General features: G+C 38.0%; 1 protein-coding gene across 1 annotated transcript in view; it reads right to left on the minus strand.

Annotated features, from left to right (window-relative positions):
• Nucleotides 1-1,894: 1,894 nt before the first annotated feature.
• ZBTB11 (zinc finger and BTB domain containing 11) overlaps nt 1,895-21,287 on the minus strand; it is a 31,358-nt gene continuing 11,965 nt past the window's right edge. Inside the window, exons 4-11 of the mRNA XM_002917072.4 lie at nt 13,706-14,550; nt 13,087-13,266; nt 10,315-10,560; nt 8,865-9,009; nt 7,696-7,813; nt 4,930-5,088; nt 4,640-4,815; nt 1,895-4,084 (exon numbers count right to left, since the gene is read on the minus strand). Of these exons, the coding sequence (XP_002917118.2) occupies nt 3,567-4,084; nt 4,640-4,815; nt 4,930-5,088; nt 7,696-7,813; nt 8,865-9,009; nt 10,315-10,560; nt 13,087-13,266; nt 13,706-14,550 (2,387 nt within the window). The 3' untranslated portion in view covers nt 1,895-3,566. The remainder of the gene's footprint in view (nt 4,085-4,639; nt 4,816-4,929; nt 5,089-7,695; nt 7,814-8,864; nt 9,010-10,314; nt 10,561-13,086; nt 13,267-13,705; nt 14,551-21,287) is intronic.

Here is a 21,287-nt window from a genome sequence, read left to right on the forward strand (position 1 = left end):
GTTTCCAGACTTTGGAAGAGATCAAAATACATGAAACTCCACTTGATAAAATGTAACAAACTCCTTTGAAAATCATAATACCAAGTTTGTAAGAAAGGCAATGTCCTAGAGTCCCCAGGTAAGAGAAAATGGAGTTGAACTTGTAGTGGCCTTGTGGTAGACGGGATTGGCAGTTTCAGAGCGGGGGCTTTTGACAGCTAAAAGGCAACGAGATCAGGATTTAGGTCTACAGAAATTGGAAAAAGAAATTAAACGCAATACTGAGAACACGGGAGCACCTGGCTGGCTCCGTTGATAGAGCCCGCAACTCTTGATCTCAGGGTTGTGAGTTCAAGCCCCAAGATGGGCAGGGAGCCTACTGAAAAAAGAAACAAAACAAAGAGCTACATCTTCAGTGAAAGAACAGTCAAGAAAAAAACTCAGTTCACCAGTCCAGGCAGATAAGGATACTTGTCTGTCGGTCGGCAAAAGCCTCCCTTGAAGATTTAGAATAGCGAGCATGCTCTCATACTTGCCTGAAGTTCGAATTGACAGGTGCTGGTCCAGGAAACCACAGTCTGAGAATTAATATAAAAATGGTACCTAACCATGAACACTCTTGGAGCAACCCAGCAGATGCAAACACAAAACCGCAGCCTATGTGGGCAGCACAGGCTTCCAAAAGATGAGGTCCTACTGGAGAGGAGTCCATACTCCCAAATCCGTGAGGCTCTAGAGGAAAAATCCAACGAACAGCAGTATTTAAACCTCAAAACATCAAGTAATAGACTATAAGCATGGTATATTTAAACTGATTAAATAAGTTACTTATGCATCTTTGCTCCCCAAGCTTCTACAAACTCGAATTGATCAACATATAGGATCAAGAGGAAGCAATGGCTTTTATTATGCATGTTCCAAACATAAGATGTAAAACTGTTTAGGAACTTCCAAGAGATTACAGGTTTGACAAGAAGAATCATGAGCAGGAAACATCATGCATGCACAGAGAGTGTACACCAATGCATTAAAAAATGACAAAACACTGAAGGTTTGGATTTGCTCTAAGTCTAGCAGTTTAGGCAACCCTGTGAAATTCTGTATACAGCTGTTTTTAATAAAACATTCAAATCCATGTTAGAGAATTCATTCATTGCTATCAATTCATACATTTCAGTGACTAACAGCAATGACTCAAACTGCTTGGCAGCAGGAGTAATAAGTACATTTATCCAGGGGTACCCACACAATTAGGGGAGAGTCACCTGACAACAAACCAATGTCTTTTTTTTTTTTTTTTTTATTCATTAGAGAGACAGCCAGCGAGAGAGGGAACACAAGCAGGGGGAGTGGAAGACGCAGGTTCCCAGCAGAGCAGGGAGCCCAATGTGGGGCTCGATCCCAGGACCCTGGGATCACGCCCTGAGCCGAAGGCAGATGCTTAACGACTGAGCCATCCAGGCGCCCCGCAATGCGTGTTTCTAAAAAGGAATTGTAAATTAAATATAGACGTTTCCCCCATGGCAATATAAAACTGAATTTCTGCAACCTTAACGTGTTTCTAACATGGAATTATGTAATTCTACACATTTTTTAAAAAGTCATGCCCAACATGGGGCTTGAACGCACAACCTCAAGACCAAGAGTCACACGCTCTACCAACGGAGCCAGCCAGGCGCCCTATAACTCTACACATTTAAATTATCCGAAGTAGGCAGTAAGTCACACTACTTCCAATTTTGTGGCAAAATTATGTTTACGAGTAAGAAGCTTTAATATTATTATGTTTTCACCCAATGGTTATTTTTTAATGTATTCTATTCCCCTTAACTTTAAAAATGGATTAACTTTAATAACATATCAAATAACAGCAACTGATTTATGAATAGAAAAGTGACAAGCTCAACTCCAAAGCTTATGCTTTTAAACAAGATTCAACATCTTTTATTTACAATTTTGACATACATTAATGGTCTTATACAACCAACTAAATCTAATAACAGTGAAGATGGAACATAAAAGACACAATTCCAAGTCAGGTTGAAATACGTTTTCACTAACTGAAAGGTACGATAAACAAGCAGCCATTATAAAGTTACAGACTGTATGTCAATTCACTTAAAATTGAAAGTCAGCCACACAGCTACAGAAACAATGGGAAATTTGCAAATGCAAATATTACATATGCAGGTACAATGCATGCATGGCATCATATTTAGTCTTTACCTTTTAGCCATTTTTTAAAGTAAACTGGAATAAGTATCTTAATAATATATGTACATCAAGGCACATTCTTTTCTTGTGCTTTAGGAATGATTTACATGTGATTTTCTTATATCTTAATTTTATATCTTATATTAGCTTCTAATACTTAAAAAAGTTTAATTTTAACAATTATAGTTTGAGTGGTAGATTCCCACACGAGAGAAATGTGGCATCTCCCCCATTGTTATTCTGAAGATCAGAAAACTGGATAGCTTCTAGGAGTGGGAATTTAAAAATCAAAACACAAATTAATGTAATTCTCAGGTAACTTTTAAAAATAATTTACTTTCAACAATTTGGTGGACCATAATCAATTAACTTCTTCAAACAGTATACTAAATGAGGGCTCAATTGAAGACTTTTCAATATTCTGTAGTTACCTGACAATTATACGGTATCCACAGGACCGCTGTAGAGGTCTATATTGCTATCCTATTTCTAAATTGCAGTTTTTCAACAAAATGTACAATTAAACATGATACAAAAGCTGCAAACATACCAAATCTAGTTTTAATTTGTTCATTCTTCAGCAAAAGAATGAGATTTTTTTCATTCATTGTCCCATGTTATCAAGGAGAAATTTCCCATCAACAGTGTTTAATAACAGTGTTCTTTGCTCATGGTCAATTTACTTGCCTTGAAGAGATAGTATATAGTAAGGCTTTAATAGGCATTTCATGCATTTTAATGGCATTTAAAAAATCAGCTATTTATTTAAGGGTTCCCCATATAGATAAGTACACTGTGCAAACTTGATTACAACATATAACTCATTAAGTGCTTTAAAATAGAATAAATCCCTGACTTATAAGGGGTTAAAATAAATAATAAGTCAAGAATCACAGATCTGAAGCATTTTAAAAATGTAATATACCTATGCATCCTACTAAAATGCTTTATATTAGAATTTTTTTAAACCTATAAACAGGGCAAATGAAATCACAGAACCTCTCTATTTTGAGAATAAAAGAGAAGAAAGTCCGACTAGTGCAGCCTTTTAAACTCAAAGTATATAATAATGTCAAAATGCAAGTGAAACTATACAGTTTTTAATTTAGTACAGTCCTTTATAAACATTAATTCATAAAAAGTACACCATGATATAAACCAATGCCATCAAGTAGATTTGTTTTCAATTTCTTTACAGTAAATGGACTTTTCAACAGAAACCATTAGCCAGACAAACCGTTCGGAAATGTTCAAACATCACCAAACAGCTCAGAGCCTTGACCTACCAACTCCAGGCAGACAGTCACATAGTACTGTAAACATGTTCTGTGAGTTCAGTATACATGTCACTTCTTTTCTCTCTATTGCTGTAGTCATTCTGCTTCTGAAATGTGTGCCACCTCCACTTCAACAGTTTGAATAGCTTCTGCCACTTCCGAGAGCTTCTGTCCTTGCTGTTGTGCCAACACATAATTAACCACTTGCATAATGCTTTGGTCAGAGAGCGTGGACACTGACGGACACTCTTCCGTAGCCGCAACAGCTTCCAGCGCTTCCATGGTCTCTCCCGTCACCACCACCGTCTCCAGTTCTTGAGGACCACTGTTTTCTTGTTCCTGCATGTCTGCTGTTAAGATACTAACAGCATGCTCCACTTGAGTTCCTTGGTTATGAAACTGAAGGGTATCTTTTTCCAGCATAATTTTGCAAGGCACATAATCTCTATGGAATTTAGTCATATGTTTACGGAGTGTTCGAGCATCTATGTAGGCTTCGCTACATACCGGGCAGACGTAGGGCCGTTCGCCAGTATGTGTTCTGACGTGGCGTTTTAGAGATCGGGCATCGGCCCAAGCTACTCCACATGTTAAGCATTCAAATGGCTTAACCCCTATTAAAAAAGAGAGGGAGACAGAGAGAGAAGTGTGTGTGTGAGGTACAAGTAGCAAAATATATTAAAGTTCCTTGATAAATAATGCTTTTCTTCAGGTACAGTAGCCCATAACCCCTTCTATCTGGACTGTGGCAATCTTTTATTTAGGACCTAATGGTGTACCTTAGAATAAACTAGATTCTGCAATACAATCTCTCTACAGGTGTATCCGGAGATAGAAGTTACTGAGACACAATTTTGAGTTCCCATTCATAAACTCATTTAACCTTCCCTGCAATCCTATAATCTTAGGATAAGGTAACAGAAGCTTCCAATAGTGCAGCTGACCTACAACACTAAGCTCACTAAAAAAGAAACCTATCTACATACACAATAACTAGGCACCCAGGTTCAGGATCACCTCCATCACCTGAATAAATATTCCATAACATGGGATTAAACTCTTATCAAAGGAAGGTGAGGTAACAGACAAGAGGCCTAGTAAAGGGAGAGTCACTACTGGATTGGCTTTTTATCCTACTTAAATATATACATAATATTAAGTACAGTTACCTTCATGGTTGTTCATGTGTCTCCTATACTCTCTTAGCTGAGTGAATTTTCTTCCACATTGTTCACACACCCGTTCCAGGTTCTGCTTTGCTCTTCCTTTTTTTCCATGGGTAGCCTTCTTTACATGCCTTCTGAACAATGCTTTCTCATAAAATTCTTTGCCACATATATTACACCTATAATGGGGGTAAAAAAAAACACCTAAATTATTTTTTCCAAAGCACCAGCATCCAAAAGAATTGATCCAAGTACATATACATCTCCGTTAAGTTCAGGTCAAATTTACCTACCTGTAAGGCTCAGTGACAGAATGAGACTTCACATGGGAATACCAATCCTTCTTCCAACTATAGCACTTATCGCAAAATTGGCACTGGAATGGCTTCACACCAAGATGTTTGTTCATGTGCTGACGAAGATCTCTAGCTTCAAAGAAACTTTTTTCACATCTGCAATAACAAAGTTGAAACCACTCTATCAGATCACTTCATTATTCTTTTAAAACAAGTTTCCAAGACTCAGTACATTCATGGGTTTCTAGAACGCTACAAAATGATCCCAATTTAAAACAAAAGAAATTAGCCACCTGGGTGGCTTAGACCATTAAGTGTCTGCCTTCGGCTCAGGTCGTGATCCCAGGGTCCTGGGATCAAGACCCGCATCAGGCTCCCTGCTTGTTCGGGAGCCTGCTTCTCCTTCTCCCTCTGCTTCTCCCCCTGCTTGTGCTCTCTCCCTATCAAATAAATAAAATATTTAATAAATAAATCATAAATAAATTTATTTTTAAGTTTCAAAACCACAAGAATTTGCTACTATTCCAATCTTGCAGTAAAAGGCTTCAGGGTTTGAAGTTCTTTTGGCTCTGGAGTACTGGAAACATGTTTAAGTTTTTATTTAAATTCCAGTTAGTTAACATACAATTTCAGGTGTACAATATAGTGATTCAACACTTCCATACAACACCTGGTGCTCAACATTAAGTGCCCTCCTTAATCCCCATCACCTATTTCATCCATGCCCCCACCCTCCTCCCCCCTGGTAACCATCAGTTTGTTCTCTATAGTTCAGAGTCCATTTCTTGGTTTGCCTCCCTCTCTCTTTCTCTTTTGTTTGTTTTGTTTCTAGTACTAGAAACATTTAAAAAGAACAATGCAGAGCTCTCAAAGGCTATTGTATAAGACATTGGTTTTCTTTCTCCCCCTAAACCCCATTTGATCCCCCCTTTTTCCCTCGTCCTTTCTGTCCATGTGTTTAGAGTAGGTCTCACTGTTGACCACAGGATGGAGCAACTGCCTCAGGCCTAAGTCAATCAGAGCACAGCATTCCCTTGGCTGTAATTACTGATGAGGGATAATCAAATGACTTAACCAGATTCAATCTCAGTATCTATACAGGAATTACCAGAAACGTGGCTTGATGATTTGGGAGTTGAGAGGATGTGAGGCTGAAACCATTGCTACTGCCTTGTCCAGAGAGCCTTGGAGACATCAAGTGCTAATGAATGTGAATCTAGTTTACGTTTAACCATTCAGACTTTTAGACTTTACCTTTCATTCAAGCCAGTTTAGGTTGGGTTTTCTTTCACTTGCAACTAAAAATCGACTGATAATAAAATATCTTTGTTTTATAATAAGACTGATTAAAGTGACATCAGTAAATACGGCAGTCAGGAAACCCACAAGCCCACTGCTCCACAAAGCAGTAGACAAAATTGGCCTAAACTATGAGAATCAATTTTACTGGAACTCTGGAAACTGACTAAAAGGGTACGGAGACCAGGCACACATATAATTTTAAAAATTGTTAAATGTTTGTAAGAGAGCCTTGTAGCATTTGAACTTACCTTGGTCCCATTCCCTGCTTCTCAGCTCAGCAGCAGCCATGAAGACTGCATTCCCACCATGGGTTCCTAGTGCCCAAGGGACTTATTCTCAAAGAATTGTGGTTGTCTCTTTCAACCTACCCAGTGACTCCCTGAAGGATCCCCTCAGAGCCTGCATTTAGTCTGCCCAACTCTATCAGGGCTGAGGATTGGGGGGAAAAGAGAAGTCTGCTGAAAACATTAAAAGGCAAATATATTCGCTTCCACTGCATGGGGCAAGAAATAATAGTTTGGTTCAAACAATACACAAACCAAGAGCTTGGGAATGAAATGGTGGTCGATGAAGGGCTTTGAAAAACTCTCACATACTTCCAGGAAATGAGAAGTCCATGCACTTGGCCAGGGCAATACATATTGAGAAAAGACTGATTGCATAAACAGGAAGAGAAGGCCAAGACAGAGTTGTAATAGCCTGGCTGAGTGTGAAGGCATTCTGGAATTAGGCAGTGGTGATGTCTAACTGCACAATGTACTAAAAGTCAGTGGATTGTACACTTTAAAATGATGAATTTTATGTTAAGTGAGTTTTATCTCAATTATAAGAGAAATTTCAGGAGACTTTGGAAAATAAAAAGAGGGAGAAAAGAAAAAGAGTCTGAAGAGAGGAAAAACTAGCAGACAAGCCAGCACCTTACATGAACTGCCTAGAAAAATAATCTCTAGCTTGCATGGGGACCCTTCCTTCCTATAGTCTCCACCCCTAGGTAATACATTTGAAGAATGTCTTTAAATTATTTCAAGTGAGTGAGTTATGTGTTATGTAATATCTAAATAAAACTAAAAAATCATAAATAGCAATATCTAGGCAAAAAAAAAAGACTGATTAAAATCAAGAATAAATAAAAATTCAATATTATCTTCAAACGTTTCCTTGTGGGTTTTTTTTAGCTTTATTGAGGTGTAACTGACAAATAAAATTGTAAGATATTTAAAATGTACATCATAATGGTTTGATAGATGTATCCGTTGTGAAAGGATTCCTTCCCTCTAGTTAAGTCACGTATCCATCACATCAGATATATATACCTGTAAGTTCTACTCCCTTAGCAAATTTCAATGATATAACAGTGTTATCCCACTAGAGTTATCTCAAATATTTCCTTTTGAAAGGAACTTTCAAATAAACCTACTAAGAACACAAGGAAATTGAACAGTTTATATATTAAATACTTACTGAGTACAATGATAGCCTCGAACTTCTGGCTTTGGCTGGTGTTTCTTTAGGTGCTTGCTAAGTCCAGAGCCCCTGTGAAAAGACTTTCCACAAACTGAGCAAAGGTACTTGGACTCACCTATGAAAAATAAACAACACATCACAAATCCAACAATCGGGTGCTCTTCCAACAGAATACTTTATGTCCTACTTCAAAAGTTATCTATCAAGGGGGCACAGAAGCTATTACACTTGGCAGTCATCTTCTCAGAAGAACAACAAACCAGGTCAAAATCTCTATTTCCTTTCAATTACAGTACTAGCAAGGTTACCAATACCCAAAGAACGTCATGCACTTGCACAATCATCCGGACTGTAATCGTACAGAGTTGAATACAAGTTCTGGAGCCACTACCTACCCTTCACTAGCCATTTCCACAGAACTGCTTTAAGCACTGTAAAATAATTATGTGTGGACTAAAATTTCTAATAAAATTATAAGCCCTACACCATGTTGACAGTTACATCTGCCTATTACTTAAATTTCTTAAGATTATTTATTTATTTAAGAAAGAATTGAGGGGGTGGAGAGGCAGAGGGAAAAACAGACTCCCCACTGAGCAGGGAGCCCAATGAGGGTCGTGACCTAAGCTGAAGGCAGATGCTTAACTGACTGAGCCACCCAGGTGCCCCATTAACTTTTTAAAAGCATGACCATTTCTTTAAGTGCCTGGATCTAAATATTGCATGATTTAACACTCGGGACACTTTTTTCTACACTAAGGGACACAATGAATATTTTTACACTAAAAAGATAGCTCTAAAACTAGATTTAAGAACACTTTCTAGGGGCGCCTGGGTGGCTCAGTCGTTAGGCGTCTGCATTCGGCTCAGGGCGTGATCCTGGGGTCCTGGGATCAAGCCCCATATTGGGCTCCTCCGCTGGGAGCCTGCTTCTTCCTCTCCCACTCCCCCTGCCTGTGTTCCCTCTCTTGCTGGCTGTCTCTCTGTCAAATAAAATCTTTAAAAAAAAAAAAAAATTCCTAGCCTTACTTTCATTAATAAAAAAACTGCACACATATAGCCATCAGTATATCAATATAATTTCTAAAATAATTACAGCATAATTAATTTAACAGTGACTTAAGAGTATATAATGTGTAACTATGTCCATACAAATTAATCATTACCTGTGTGAATACTCATATGTTCTTGAAGACTCCGTTTGGTAACAAATGACTTAACACATAGTTCACATTGGAACTGCTTTTGTGATTGATGAAGACTCTGGTGTAATTTTAGACCATGCTTATAGATGAAAGTCTTTCCACAGACCTGAGACAGCACAGGTGTTTAAACAGAAAGGAAAAATCAGGGCTGTTTCTGAAGAACGAGGACAGAGAAAGCGTATGCCATTTTAAAGAAAAAAATGTATAAACAAAATGACAAACTGAAGTTGAAACAAGTGTCAATGACATTAGCTGGCTGATCATCTTCTGACTCAGTACTTAACAAATATTGCTCTTTCTTAGATCTAAGTGCTCACTGGAGGAGCCCAAAGCAGTACAAAAGACCCTCACGTGGTCCTTGTAAGACATGTGTGCTTTCTATATTAAAAGAGACATGAGAGCTTAATCAAGAAAATATACTAATTTCTTGCTACACCAACTAGAACAGTGCTTCTCAAACTCTGTGATGAAGACAACCAGGGTTTTTTTTTTTTTTTCCTTTCCCCAATCCATTTTTTGTTAAACATGATAAAAAATGTCAAAACAATGTCAATTGCCATGACAATTTCTAGATGTCTACTCTCAATTTTTGTACTTATCTTCCATGGACCACACATTTTGAGTAGTGCTACATGAAAAGATCAGAGGCCCAGTTAATACTTATCTTTAAAATTTATGAATAAAATGGTGCTTAGGACTTGCCTTCAAAAGAAATGAGGGGACAGGGGAGTAGGACAGTAAGTGACAGTATACAATAAAACACAGCTGACCATGTGCTGGTAACTACTGAAGCTGGTTAAAGCATGTATGAGGTTCTAGTCTAGTCTCTTATAATAAAAAGCAAAAAAGAAAGAAAAAAAAGGAGAGAATCATTAAAAATCTCATTGGGGAAAAAATGGTTCATGCTTATAGGCAAGGCTGTAGGGGCTACCAGAAAATTTTCGCTGTTCCAAAGAGCCCTAAACTGGCTCATCACAGGATTCTTTACCCAGAAGTTTTATTTTGGCATTTGGATAGTCTCAGTCCTCCGCTCTAGAAAACACACAGCTTAGGCAGGATTTTTGCTAAGGAGATTTGTTTAAACCATGGGTTCCCTTCCAGTCCAGATTGGTCCTGCTGAAGGTTAAAGGGACGAATGGGATAATGAACTGGTTATTCTCACCCAGTACATCCTCTGAATCCTAGTAAGTTTCATGAACATCCTAATATATTCATTTTAAATTACAACAAATTAAATAGCAAATGAAAGAACACAACTGAGAATCACCCTTAATCCAGGCAACAAACTGAAAAAGTCCTAGAATTCTCTGTGACATTTTACAGGAGTGAAGGTGACTCCAGAATCCAACCAGTCACACACTAGTTAAGTGCAAATCTTCTTTATATAATAAAATCAACTTTATGGCATTACCTGGCACGCATGTGGCTTTACACCTGTATGCTTTAACATGTGTATTCGGAGAGAATATAATTTAGGTAATGTCCTTCCACATATGGAACATATAAACTCTCGTTTGGTTCTCCCCTTCTCAGACGAGGCTCCCGATGTCTCATTAGATGTAGAATTGGAGGAGGATGAAGTGGGTGCATCTTTTCTGGTATGTCGAATGAGATGTGCTCGCAAGGAGGCACTGTACTGAAACTGTTTTTTACACAACTACAAAAAAAGTGAATAAAATTCTGTCTAAATGTAATTACGTAACAAATGTTAAATGAAACTTGACTATTTCAATTTCCCATTTCGTTACTATTATATACATCAATAAACACATACGCTACATAAAAGACAATATGCTAGGTATCAGATATAAGGATGAAAGGGGTCAAGACCCAGCCCCTACTCTGCAGAGGTTTATAATCTAACCACAGAGGGAGTAATAGAAGCAATAAAGAAAGGCACCAATGAGGAGACTAGGTCTGTCTAGAAGGAATGGTAGGACACGGAGAGGGAAGAATGCTATCATCATATGAGTACTAATAGTGGTTAGGTGGAGCAAAACTAGGGGTTAGAGAAAGCAGAAAGATAAAACTGTGATGGTCCTTAAAATTCTTCTTTTGGCCTACTACTTCTGCCACTTTTTTTTTTTTTTTTGTGACTCTCTCATGATGCTTATCTTGGTACTCTAAGTAACACGAATAATGGATGAGGACTCTCTCCCTTCACCCCTCCACTCCCTACACATATGCAGACCCTTCCTGTTACCTTACTTTCTTGATATAGTTATGTCGCAGTTTTGACCAATTTCCATGTTCACATTTTTTCAATGATGTAGTTATTATTACAGCTGTGACACAGAGTACACTATGATTCTCTTTCCTTTCTTTTTCTGTTTTGCTTATTTCTCTTTATATTTACTGCTAATTCATCACCAAGCCCTTCCCTCAATTGTCTACTGAGAGGAGATTGAAAGACATCACCTTATAGAGATCTCTGTCAAGGCATTTTGTCCTGTTCCAACCTGGATTGGTTGTTTCCTATGCTTGGACTCTGTAGAATTGGACCCCATGTTTCCCGGGTTTCCCAGGTCCTGCTCATTTTAGTGGAACACCTCTGCCAATAAGCCTCCTGAGAAAGGGAGTTCGGAAGGTACAACTTTTGAGACCTTGCATGTCTAAAAGTGTTCTTATTCTACCATCACAAATAACTGATAGTTTGGCTACAGATTTTAAGATAGAAATCATTTCCCTTTAGGATTTTAAAGACATTGTGCCTTCCTTTCTCTTCTAGTTTCCACTGTTGCTGCTGAAAAGCCTGAAGCCATTCTGACCTTTATTCTTTCTATGTCTTTTTCCTCTATCATTATTTATTAGATTTTTTCTTTGTCCCTTGATTTGAAGATTTCATAATTTATCTTGATATATATTTACTTTCATCCATCGTTGTGGGCATTCAACATGCCCTTTTTCACAAGGAAACTTAAGTTCTGATATTTTTCCGTATTGCACCAATGACTTCCTTCTCTCTATATTCTGTTTGGTGTTATCTGGATATTAGACATCCTACACCAATTCTCTAAATTTCTTTACTCTCATGTTCTAACTTGTCTTTTGCATTATTTTCTGAGATATTTAGTCTATTTCCCAATTTTTCTAAGATTTTTGTATTTGTGGCTCCCTCAAAGTTGCTCTTTTTTTCTTAAAATATTTATCATGAGTCTGATGATCCCTGACAGCTACTCATATTTTACAATGTTAGAAAACTGGATTGGAATTTCTGTGTAAGTGGGGTGGGTGTGGGGGAAGCTGTCAACCACAGGCTTTAGTCAGCACTATCTCCAGGTCCTTTGTTATTGGGCTTTTGGATTTCTCATCTCTGAGAAACCTTTCTGCTTCTGGTTAAGGGTCTGGCTGCTAATATTCTGGGACTTGAGTAGGTAAAGAGAACTTTAAAGGTTTCAACAATCAGTATGTAAGGTTTTCTTTTCCCATGTTTTGGGTATAATACATTCACCCTCACTGTATACAGCGTTCCCCAGAGCAGTCATGGATTTACCTCTTTCAGAAAGTAGAAGATAGATCTTTGGCTGAGGGACTGGTGGTAGTGGCAATTTAATTGCTTCTTAAATAACAACCAGACTCACTTCTACTTTCAAAGTAGCTAGTAACACTAACTTCTGAGGCATTTGGTACTTCTGCAATACAGTTTGGACAGATTCTTAGCTTTCTGCACTGAAAGCCTGGGAATGAGCCCTTTCAAATCTGCTGTATCGGTTATTCCATCTATTTATCACGGGCCATAATGCAGTCACTAAGGTTTCTCTCCTGTTCTCTTTACCCTTCTATGAGCTTCTGTTTTTCAATTTTTAAAGTTTATTTATTTTTAAGTAATCTCTACCCTCAATGTGGGGCTCGAACTCATGATCCTCTGAGATCAAGAGTCACATGCTCTACTGACTAAGACTGCCAGGTACCCCAAAGCTTGTATTTTTTAAATGATAATTTCAGTCTTGTCTTATTAGGGTATGAGGAAGAAGCAAAGATACATCATTGTTTTTTGTGGGGTTTTTTGGGGGAGGGGTCAGAGAAATGACATATACAAATCAGAAGATGACTCTTACATAGCAATATTAAGGGAGACAGAGAAACACTGAGAGAATCCTAGTAGAATAACACTGAAGCAGTAAACTGGATTCTGTTTATCATGAAAGTAGAGCCATCTTCAATTAGCTTTCCAGTTACTTACCGGACATTTGTAATCTCTAGCTCTTTCATGTTTCAGTGTGTGCATTATAAGGGCATATCGTCTCTGAAAAACCATTCCACATTCCCCACATTTATGGGATGCTGCTTCTTCAGTATTCTCTTTAGCATCCCTTTTTGGCTGTTTCATCTTTTTCCCTCTTTGAACTAATTTCTGGGCTACCTAATTAAGGGACAGAAAACACAATCCAAATAAACATACTCATTTTAATTAAAAAAAAAAAAAGATTTATTTACTTGAGAGACAATGTGCAAGCGAGAGAGCACAAGCAGCTGAGGGAGAAGCAGGCTCCCTGCTGAGCAAGGAGCCCCATGCAGGACTCGATCTCAGAACCCTGAGATCATGACCTCAGCCAAAGGCAGACGCTTAACCAACTGAGCCACCCAGGCACCCTAACTCATTTTAATTTTTAAAATCATGAATCATGTCATAATATTTCAAATTAATATTATCTTGTTAATATTGGTATTTAAAACATTAAGTTGCTTTCCTGCACCTACTGCCCTTCCTCCCAAAATAATTTTCATGATAGGTATGAAGTTTATGAATAGGATGCTTTTGACTTAAAGCTAAAACCACAAAGGTCACCTTTTCGTCGTACCTGCTGAACTGCTGACTTGGGAATGGCTTTCCGTTTTTGCAGCTTTTTCTCCATTCCTTTGTGTAGTCGGATATATCCCCCTTCATTAACAGAACGCTGCCGAAGCCTGCTTCTGTAAGTTTCATCATCAGGGCCAAGGTCTGTCTTTGTTGTCAGTGCAACTAGATTTTCCTGATCTTTTAAAGACTGGCCAAGGTTTTGCATTTGTTCTGGAATGTCTTCAGTACAGATATCTTCAGTTGATGTGTCATTTCCCAGACCACTGTTTTCTGGTGAGCTACTCATTACATTCTCTTTTGAAAGTTTGGGGTGAATATTAGAAACTGTGCTATCTTCTCTGCTGTTTAAAGTTTCTAGTTCTGTCTCATCATTTTTTGTTACTAAATCCACAGACTCCATTTCAGGATGGGAACCAGTTATGCAGCCTGCAGGTGACAGAGTGCCTTGAGCCTCTGAAGAAACCTGGGGTTCAGGGTGTTGTCCTGGCTCTCCATTCTGCTCAGCTTCTGGCAATTCTCCATTCACCAACAGTACAATTTCACAATCACCAAGTTCAGTAGGTAATGTTGTTGTGGTTCCCTCGCTGTTAGCCACAGGAGGTGCGGTACCTCCATTCTGTTCTGGTAAGTCCTGGGTAGATGCAACCGTTTGGACCTCACCCTTCTTATAGACTGTGAGCTGCTTCTCTTCCATTAGTTTATGTACACTTTCACAGATTTCTAAAACTTCCGACATGAAAAGATGGCGAGCCAAGATGGCTACATCAGCCATACTACAGAAGTCAAAACTTAGCACAGAAGTATAGGCAAATTCCAATAAAGGAAGGAAGCTTGCCTTACAAAAACCTACATGGGAAAAAAAAATGGGGGTACAAAAAAGTTAAATAACTACTAAAACACCTTAGAAAAACAATTAATACATGATTATGACAATATAAAATAAAATACAAAGGCAAAAAGGCAAATATGACCATTTATTCTGCAATTAAACACTCTGGACTTGTTTTGTGTTCTGGTTGCTTAATTAGCCTTGACTAACTCACTTCTATGAGCCGAGTCTCTCAATACCTAAAATAGAAAATAATATCAGACTTACTACCTCAAAGAGTTGTTGTAAGGCAGTCATTTTCAAACTGTACTCCTTAGAACCCCGGGGGTTCCTCAAATTCCCCTCAAGAAACAGCTGCTGGAGAATGGAGGGTAAAAAAAGAAAGGGAGGCAGGTGAGTAGGCAGGGTTCAACCAACCTGTCCCCTAATCTCACTTCTGTAAGTATAACTGTAATTTAATAATAGAAGTCCATACAAAAATAATTGTGAACAAAGGGCTATACTACTGAAAATTAAAGAACAAGATCTAACATGGGGGGTCAGCGAAATTTTTCTGTGAAGAATCAGATAACAATTATTGCAGGCCATAAGGTATCTGTTTTAACTACTCAACTCTGCCACTGTAGCTGAAAAAAGTGGCCAAATATAATACATACACAAAAGAGCATGGCTGTGTTCCAATATAACTTTATTTACAAAAAGGGAGGGAAGAGAGGATTGCCCCTTTGGGCTACAGTTTGCCTATTCCTGGTCTAAGGAAGGAAATACTTACTATACACAGGAGGTATTACATTCCTATTTTATGTGAGAAAATAAAAGCAGTTTATTTCTAAGTTCTCAAGACTTCACTTCAAAAGCCACTAATATTCATGATTCAAAAATCAGAAGATAAAACAGTGATAAGTCCAACTCTACCTCCATAACCAGTACGATTAAGAATCTGTACAGTCTTTATACAGTTTATACAGTTAAGCAAATAATCTTATTCTCCCTTTATACAATTAAGCAAATAATCTTATTCGCCCTTCTTACGGTAGGTAGCATATTACATACACTGTCCTATGCCTTGCCTCTCTGGTATCATAATTTATCTTAGAGATCTTTTACCAAATAAAGAGCGAAAGCACCCTTTTAAAAACTTACATTGCTATATTTTTCAGTTTTGACTCAAGGCACATAAACTGTAGTCCTTTCATATAAGTAGATAAATGATGGACAAAGAAGGGAAGCCTTAAACTGTGAGGCATATTAACAGTCCAGTTGAAAACTGAGGGCACCACACATCAACATCATCATCATGGCTAATTCAGTCGTCCCAGGAAAGTTGGTAATTAAATAGGCTGAAGCCATGTTACTTTTGCTACATATTATAAGACCAAGTTAAATAAGCTTGAGGGAAGTATTTCTTTCAAAAAACAAACAAAAAACACAAATAGAATAATGTATTTTGGTCTTCTACCCAGTACCTTTTTAATTTCTAAGTTTGAAGTCATAAGAAAAAATTTCCCACAAAGGAATTAACACTGTTCCAAGTAACACTTTAAATATCTAAAACTTTTTTTTCAAAGGCACAGTCATATGTTCACTGTAAAATACAAAAACACACAAAAGAAAAGTTAAAAAAAATTATTCATAATTCTGCCAAGAGATAAGAGGCGGATAATTTTGGTATTTTGTTTTTACCCCTAGCCTTCTTACATACACATATACACAGCCTGCAAAACATTTTAATCAAAATGGACAATTTTGCAAGACATAAAAGTTCCACAGATACATTACACAACAATGTGAACATAGCTAATACTTAGAAGTCATTAAGAGGGTAAATTTTATAAAAATGAAAAACTAAGAAAAGAAAAAAAATGAACAAAATAGTTGGTTATGGGGCGCCTGGGTGGCTTAGTCATTAAGCGTCTGAGGTCGTGATCTCAGGGTCCTGGAATCGAGCCCCGCATTGGGCTCCCTGCTCGGCAGGAAGCCTGCTTCTCCCTCTCCCACTCCCCCTGCTTGTGTTCCCTCTCTCGCTGTCTCTCTGTCAAATAAATAAATAAAATCTTTAAAAAAATAGCTGGCTATAGTAAGTATTAGGGAATAGCATCAAAAAGATGCGATCTCCAGCTGACCCGTGAACTGGACTCTGGGGCACTCAAAGGCTCCTCACCCCTTTCTCCGTCCTTGGAATGTGGGTTCCATTTGCCTTTCTTGCTCCCTGACACTGCTCTAAGGACATAACCATGAGAGAGTGATGTGATACTGAAAATACATGCACTGATGTGACTGGACCCAGTTAGGCCTCTTTCTAAACTTTTAATTTTGATGGGCAGGTGCAGAGATCCACTCATCTTGCTGCCACCCAAGACAAAGCCTCATATATAAGTCCCCATTGCTTGTTAAAACTGCCATCTACCAACCTGAAATGGCCTGCCTGTTTCTTTGGTATAGGGCCAACTTCAGATTATACCAGGGAAGCTCACGAGGGTTATGAACCAACAGAAAGAAAAATTATGACAGGGACTTTTGCATCCAGCAATATGGTCAAGTATGATAGCCTAATTTGACCTACTTACTTAAAAAAAAAAAGAGAGAGAGAGAGAGAGATAAAAAAAAATTTTTTAAGTATTATTTTAAATATCCTTGGTATCCCAGCACTGAGTGAAGGAGGTAAGAAATCTTTCCTGATTAGTCATGACCACAAACCAAGCTTAATTTGGTGGGATTTTTTTTTTAATATATAGCACTTTGGTAGTCAAAAACTCCTCAGGCTCAGAATTTAAAGCCGTCCCAGACAGGTAATGCCCTCGGCATCTTAAGAATCAAATGTTTTTAGCTGCATTGTCCACAATAGCCAAATCATGGAAGGAGCCGAGATGCCCTTCAACAGATGACTGGATTAAGAAGCTATGGTCCATATATACAATGGAATATTACTCAGCTATCAGAAAGAACGAATTCTCAACATTTGCTGCAACATGGACGGCACTGGAGGAGATAATGCTAAGTGAAATAAGTCAAGCAGAGAAAGACAATTATCATATGATTTCTCTCATCTATGGAACATAAGAACTAGGAGGATCGGTAGGGGAAGAAAGGGATAAAGAAAAGGGGGGTAATCAGAAGGGGGAATGAAACATGAGAGACTATGGACTATGAGAAACAAACTGAAGACTTCAGAGGGGAGGGGGTGGGGGAATGGGATAGACTGGTGATGGGTAGTAAGGAGGGCACGTATTGCATGGTGCACTGGGTGTTATACGCAACTAATGGAAGCATCAAACTTTACATCGGAATCTGGGGATGTACTGTATGGTGATTAACATAATATAATAAAATTAAAAAAAAAAAAAAGAATCAAATGTTTTCTCTGTGGAAAACACCTTCAACCCAGAACTCAAAAGATTTCCCACAAAGTTCTGAAGAATAGGAATTCATTGTGCACAGATTAAAAGAAAAAAAAAATCACAAACAAAGCACCATGAACAAGAGCTAGTGGAAACAAACACCATGAATCAAATCAGCAAAGATTTTAAGTACTGCTATGATCAAGTACAGAAAGTCAAGAGTGGCATATCATCACCAGTAAAGAGCAAAAGGTCATAAAAAGTAGCACCCTAAAAGAGACATTTGAAAAAGTAGTAAATAGAGAAGAGGGGTGTCTGGCTGGCTCAGTCAGTAGAGCATATGACTCTTGATCTCAGGTTTGTGCGTTCAAGCCCCATGTTGGGCACAGAGCTAACTTAAATAAAATTAAAAATTTAAAAAAAAATGAAAAAGAGACTGGAATAAAAAACTCGATAAATGAATTTAACAGGAAATGAAACACAGTGAGACAGTGGGTCAATTAAAATTTTCCAGAATAGGGGAGTCTGGGTGGCTCAGTTGGTTAAGCATCTGCCTTTGGCTCAGGTCATGATCTCAGGGTCCTGGGCTCTCCGCTCAGTGGGGAGTCTGCTTCTCCCTCTCACTCTCCCCCTGTACTCTCTCTCTCAAATAAATAAAAATCTTTAAAAATAACAAAAAAATTAAAAAAACCCAAAAGTTTTCCAGAATAATCTGTATAGAGATAAATACAAACGAGAAATTAAAGGTCACAGACTATAAAGTGAGAATGTTTAATTGGAATTTCAAAAGGTAGAAGAGAGAAAATGAGGCAGAAACAAGTTCTGAAGGCATACTGGCTGCGACTTTTTCTCAACTGATGAAGGACAACGATCTCAATTGCTGAATTCAGAAGTTCAACAATTTCTATGCAGGACATTTGAAAGTCAAAGATCCTCATGCTGGATTAAGAACAAAATCCAGAAATACGATGTTTAAAGAGAAATGTAAAACAGAGAGATACAAAAAGGTTGAAAATGGAAGATATGCTAGGCAAATAGTAATGACAATATTGTTTACATATCTAAAAAATATTTACTAAAGCAGCCAAAATAGAAAATAAGTTTATAAGAGCAGCCAACATAGGTTTTAAAGGTAAAAAGCATCAATAAAGATAAAGAGGGTCGTTACCCAATGATCAAAGGAAATTTTATCATAAATCAGTAACTCAAAACTTATATGCATCTAACATGGCCTCAAGATACACAAAACAAAAACTGAAGAAACTCAGTAATAGACAAATGAATCACACTTAGTTAATATCCTAAGCATCTCTGTCGATAACTGATAGATCAAGCACACAAAATAATCAGTAAAGAATTAACAAGCCACAATAGATTGAATATTGCTCCCAACTGAAAAAAACTCACATTCTATTCAAGCAAAATGAAGCTTATAAAAATAGACCACATGTAGGGTCAAAAGCAACAAATCTGCAGTATTAAAGGGAAACTTATAGTCTTAAATGCTTAAACCGGAAACTTAGAAAGGTTGGGAGTTAATGGGTGAAAAGCATTATACTTAACAGTCAAAAAAAGACAGAATAACAGTGGCCCCTGTCTGGCTTAGTCAGTACAGCATGTGACTCTTGATCTCATGGTTCTAAGTTTGAGCCACACATTGGGCATAGAGCCCCAAATTGGGCATTTTTTACTTTAAAAAATTAAATTAAATTAAAATAAAATAAAGACAGTAACTCAAATACAGTAAAAGGAAGATTAATGAAGGGAAATCAGTAAAAGAAAATAACAGCTGTTTTTTTAATAATTTTTTATTTTTTTTAAAGATCTTATTTACTTATTTTAGAGTGAGAGAGCACGTGCAACTGGGTAAGAGGCAGAAGGGGACAGAAAGGGACAAGGAGACTCTGTGCTGACTGTGGAGACCAATGTGGGGCTCGATCTCATAACCCTGAGATCATGACCTGAGCCGAAATCAAGAGTCCACTGCTCAAATAACTGAGCCACCCAGGTGACCCAACAGCTGTTCTTTGAACAGCGTGTCAAGAAAAATTAGTCAAAACTTGTTAAGAGGCAAAAAAAGATGATCAGGTGTTCAGAGCAGTGCTGAACATGCACCACTGATTGACTGCTATTGACTAGACTATTTTACAACTCTGTAAAAATTAATGCACAGAAAAATGACAGAAGATGCAAATGAGGGGCGCTTTGGTGGCTCAGTAGGTTGAGTGTTCAACTCTTGGTTTCAGCTCAGGTCATGATCTCAGGGTCCTGAGATTGAGCTCTGGGTTGGGCTCCAAGCTCAGCAGGGAGTCTGCTTGAGATTCTCGATCTCCTTACCCCTCTGCCCCTCTTCCGCTTATGTGTGTACACTCTCCCGCTCGCTCTCTCTCAAAATAAATGAATAAATCTTAAAGAAAGAAAAGAAAACCTGAATAATCCTTTAACCATTAAATGTGCCAGATTAGTAGTTAAAAATCTTCCCCCAACTCCACTACAAGCCCAGCAATTTTAGCCACCATTCTACCAAACGTTGGTAGAATCTACCAACTCTGATGTATCAAAACATGAAGCTGTGAAAAAGAAAAAAGAACAATTACTCATGAATATACATGCAAACTTTCTAGACAATATTAGTAAACCAAACAGCACTTTATAAAGCTGGTAATAATACGACCGAACTGGATTTATTTCAAGAACAAAAAACTGGCTTCACAGAAAATCTTGTAATTTCCCACATTAACAGAATGATAAAAAGATAGGTGGTTTCAATAAATACAGAAAAAAATATGTGCAAGTCAATACTGCTGGAGGAGGTCATCAAGAAGACCTGACTTCCAGTTGACCCTTGTGCTGGACCCAGGCAAGTGGAGGCCCCTCACCCCTCCCCTGTTCCTGGAATGTGTGTTTCACTTGCCTTTGTTCCCAGAAGCTGCCCCAAAAATACATCCTTGAGATAGAAACTTGGTATTGAGGCTATCTGGACTGGGTACATGACTGAACCCATTTAAGGCCTCCCGAGTACACGACTAAACATAGTTAAGGCCTCTATATAAATTTTTAAGATTCTGGCACAGAGATCTATTCATCTTGCAGCTGCCCAAGACAATCCTCATAAGTACTGGCCCCCCTATGCAGATTACACCTGGGAGCCTCCTCAGAGAGTTACAAACCAGCACCCATTCTAGAGGGAATATCCTTAATGTTAAAAGGGTAAAGGGTTATCTATCTAAAACATTTACCAAATGATATACTTCATGGTAAAAAAGCACTTTCTTTAGAAACACGAATGAGATAAGTGAACCCCCTATCACCATTTCTATTCAACTGCTGCTTTTTTGAGGTCCTGGACAGCATTGTAAAGCAAGAAAAAATTTTTCAAAATACAAGGACTGGAAAGGTAGAAACAAAACCAACAC

The sequence above is a fragment of the Ailuropoda melanoleuca genome, chromosome 1 (genome assembly GCF_002007445.2).
Source record: "Ailuropoda melanoleuca isolate Jingjing chromosome 1, ASM200744v2, whole genome shotgun sequence".
NCBI classification, from domain to species: domain Eukaryota; kingdom Metazoa; phylum Chordata; class Mammalia; order Carnivora; family Ursidae; genus Ailuropoda; species Ailuropoda melanoleuca.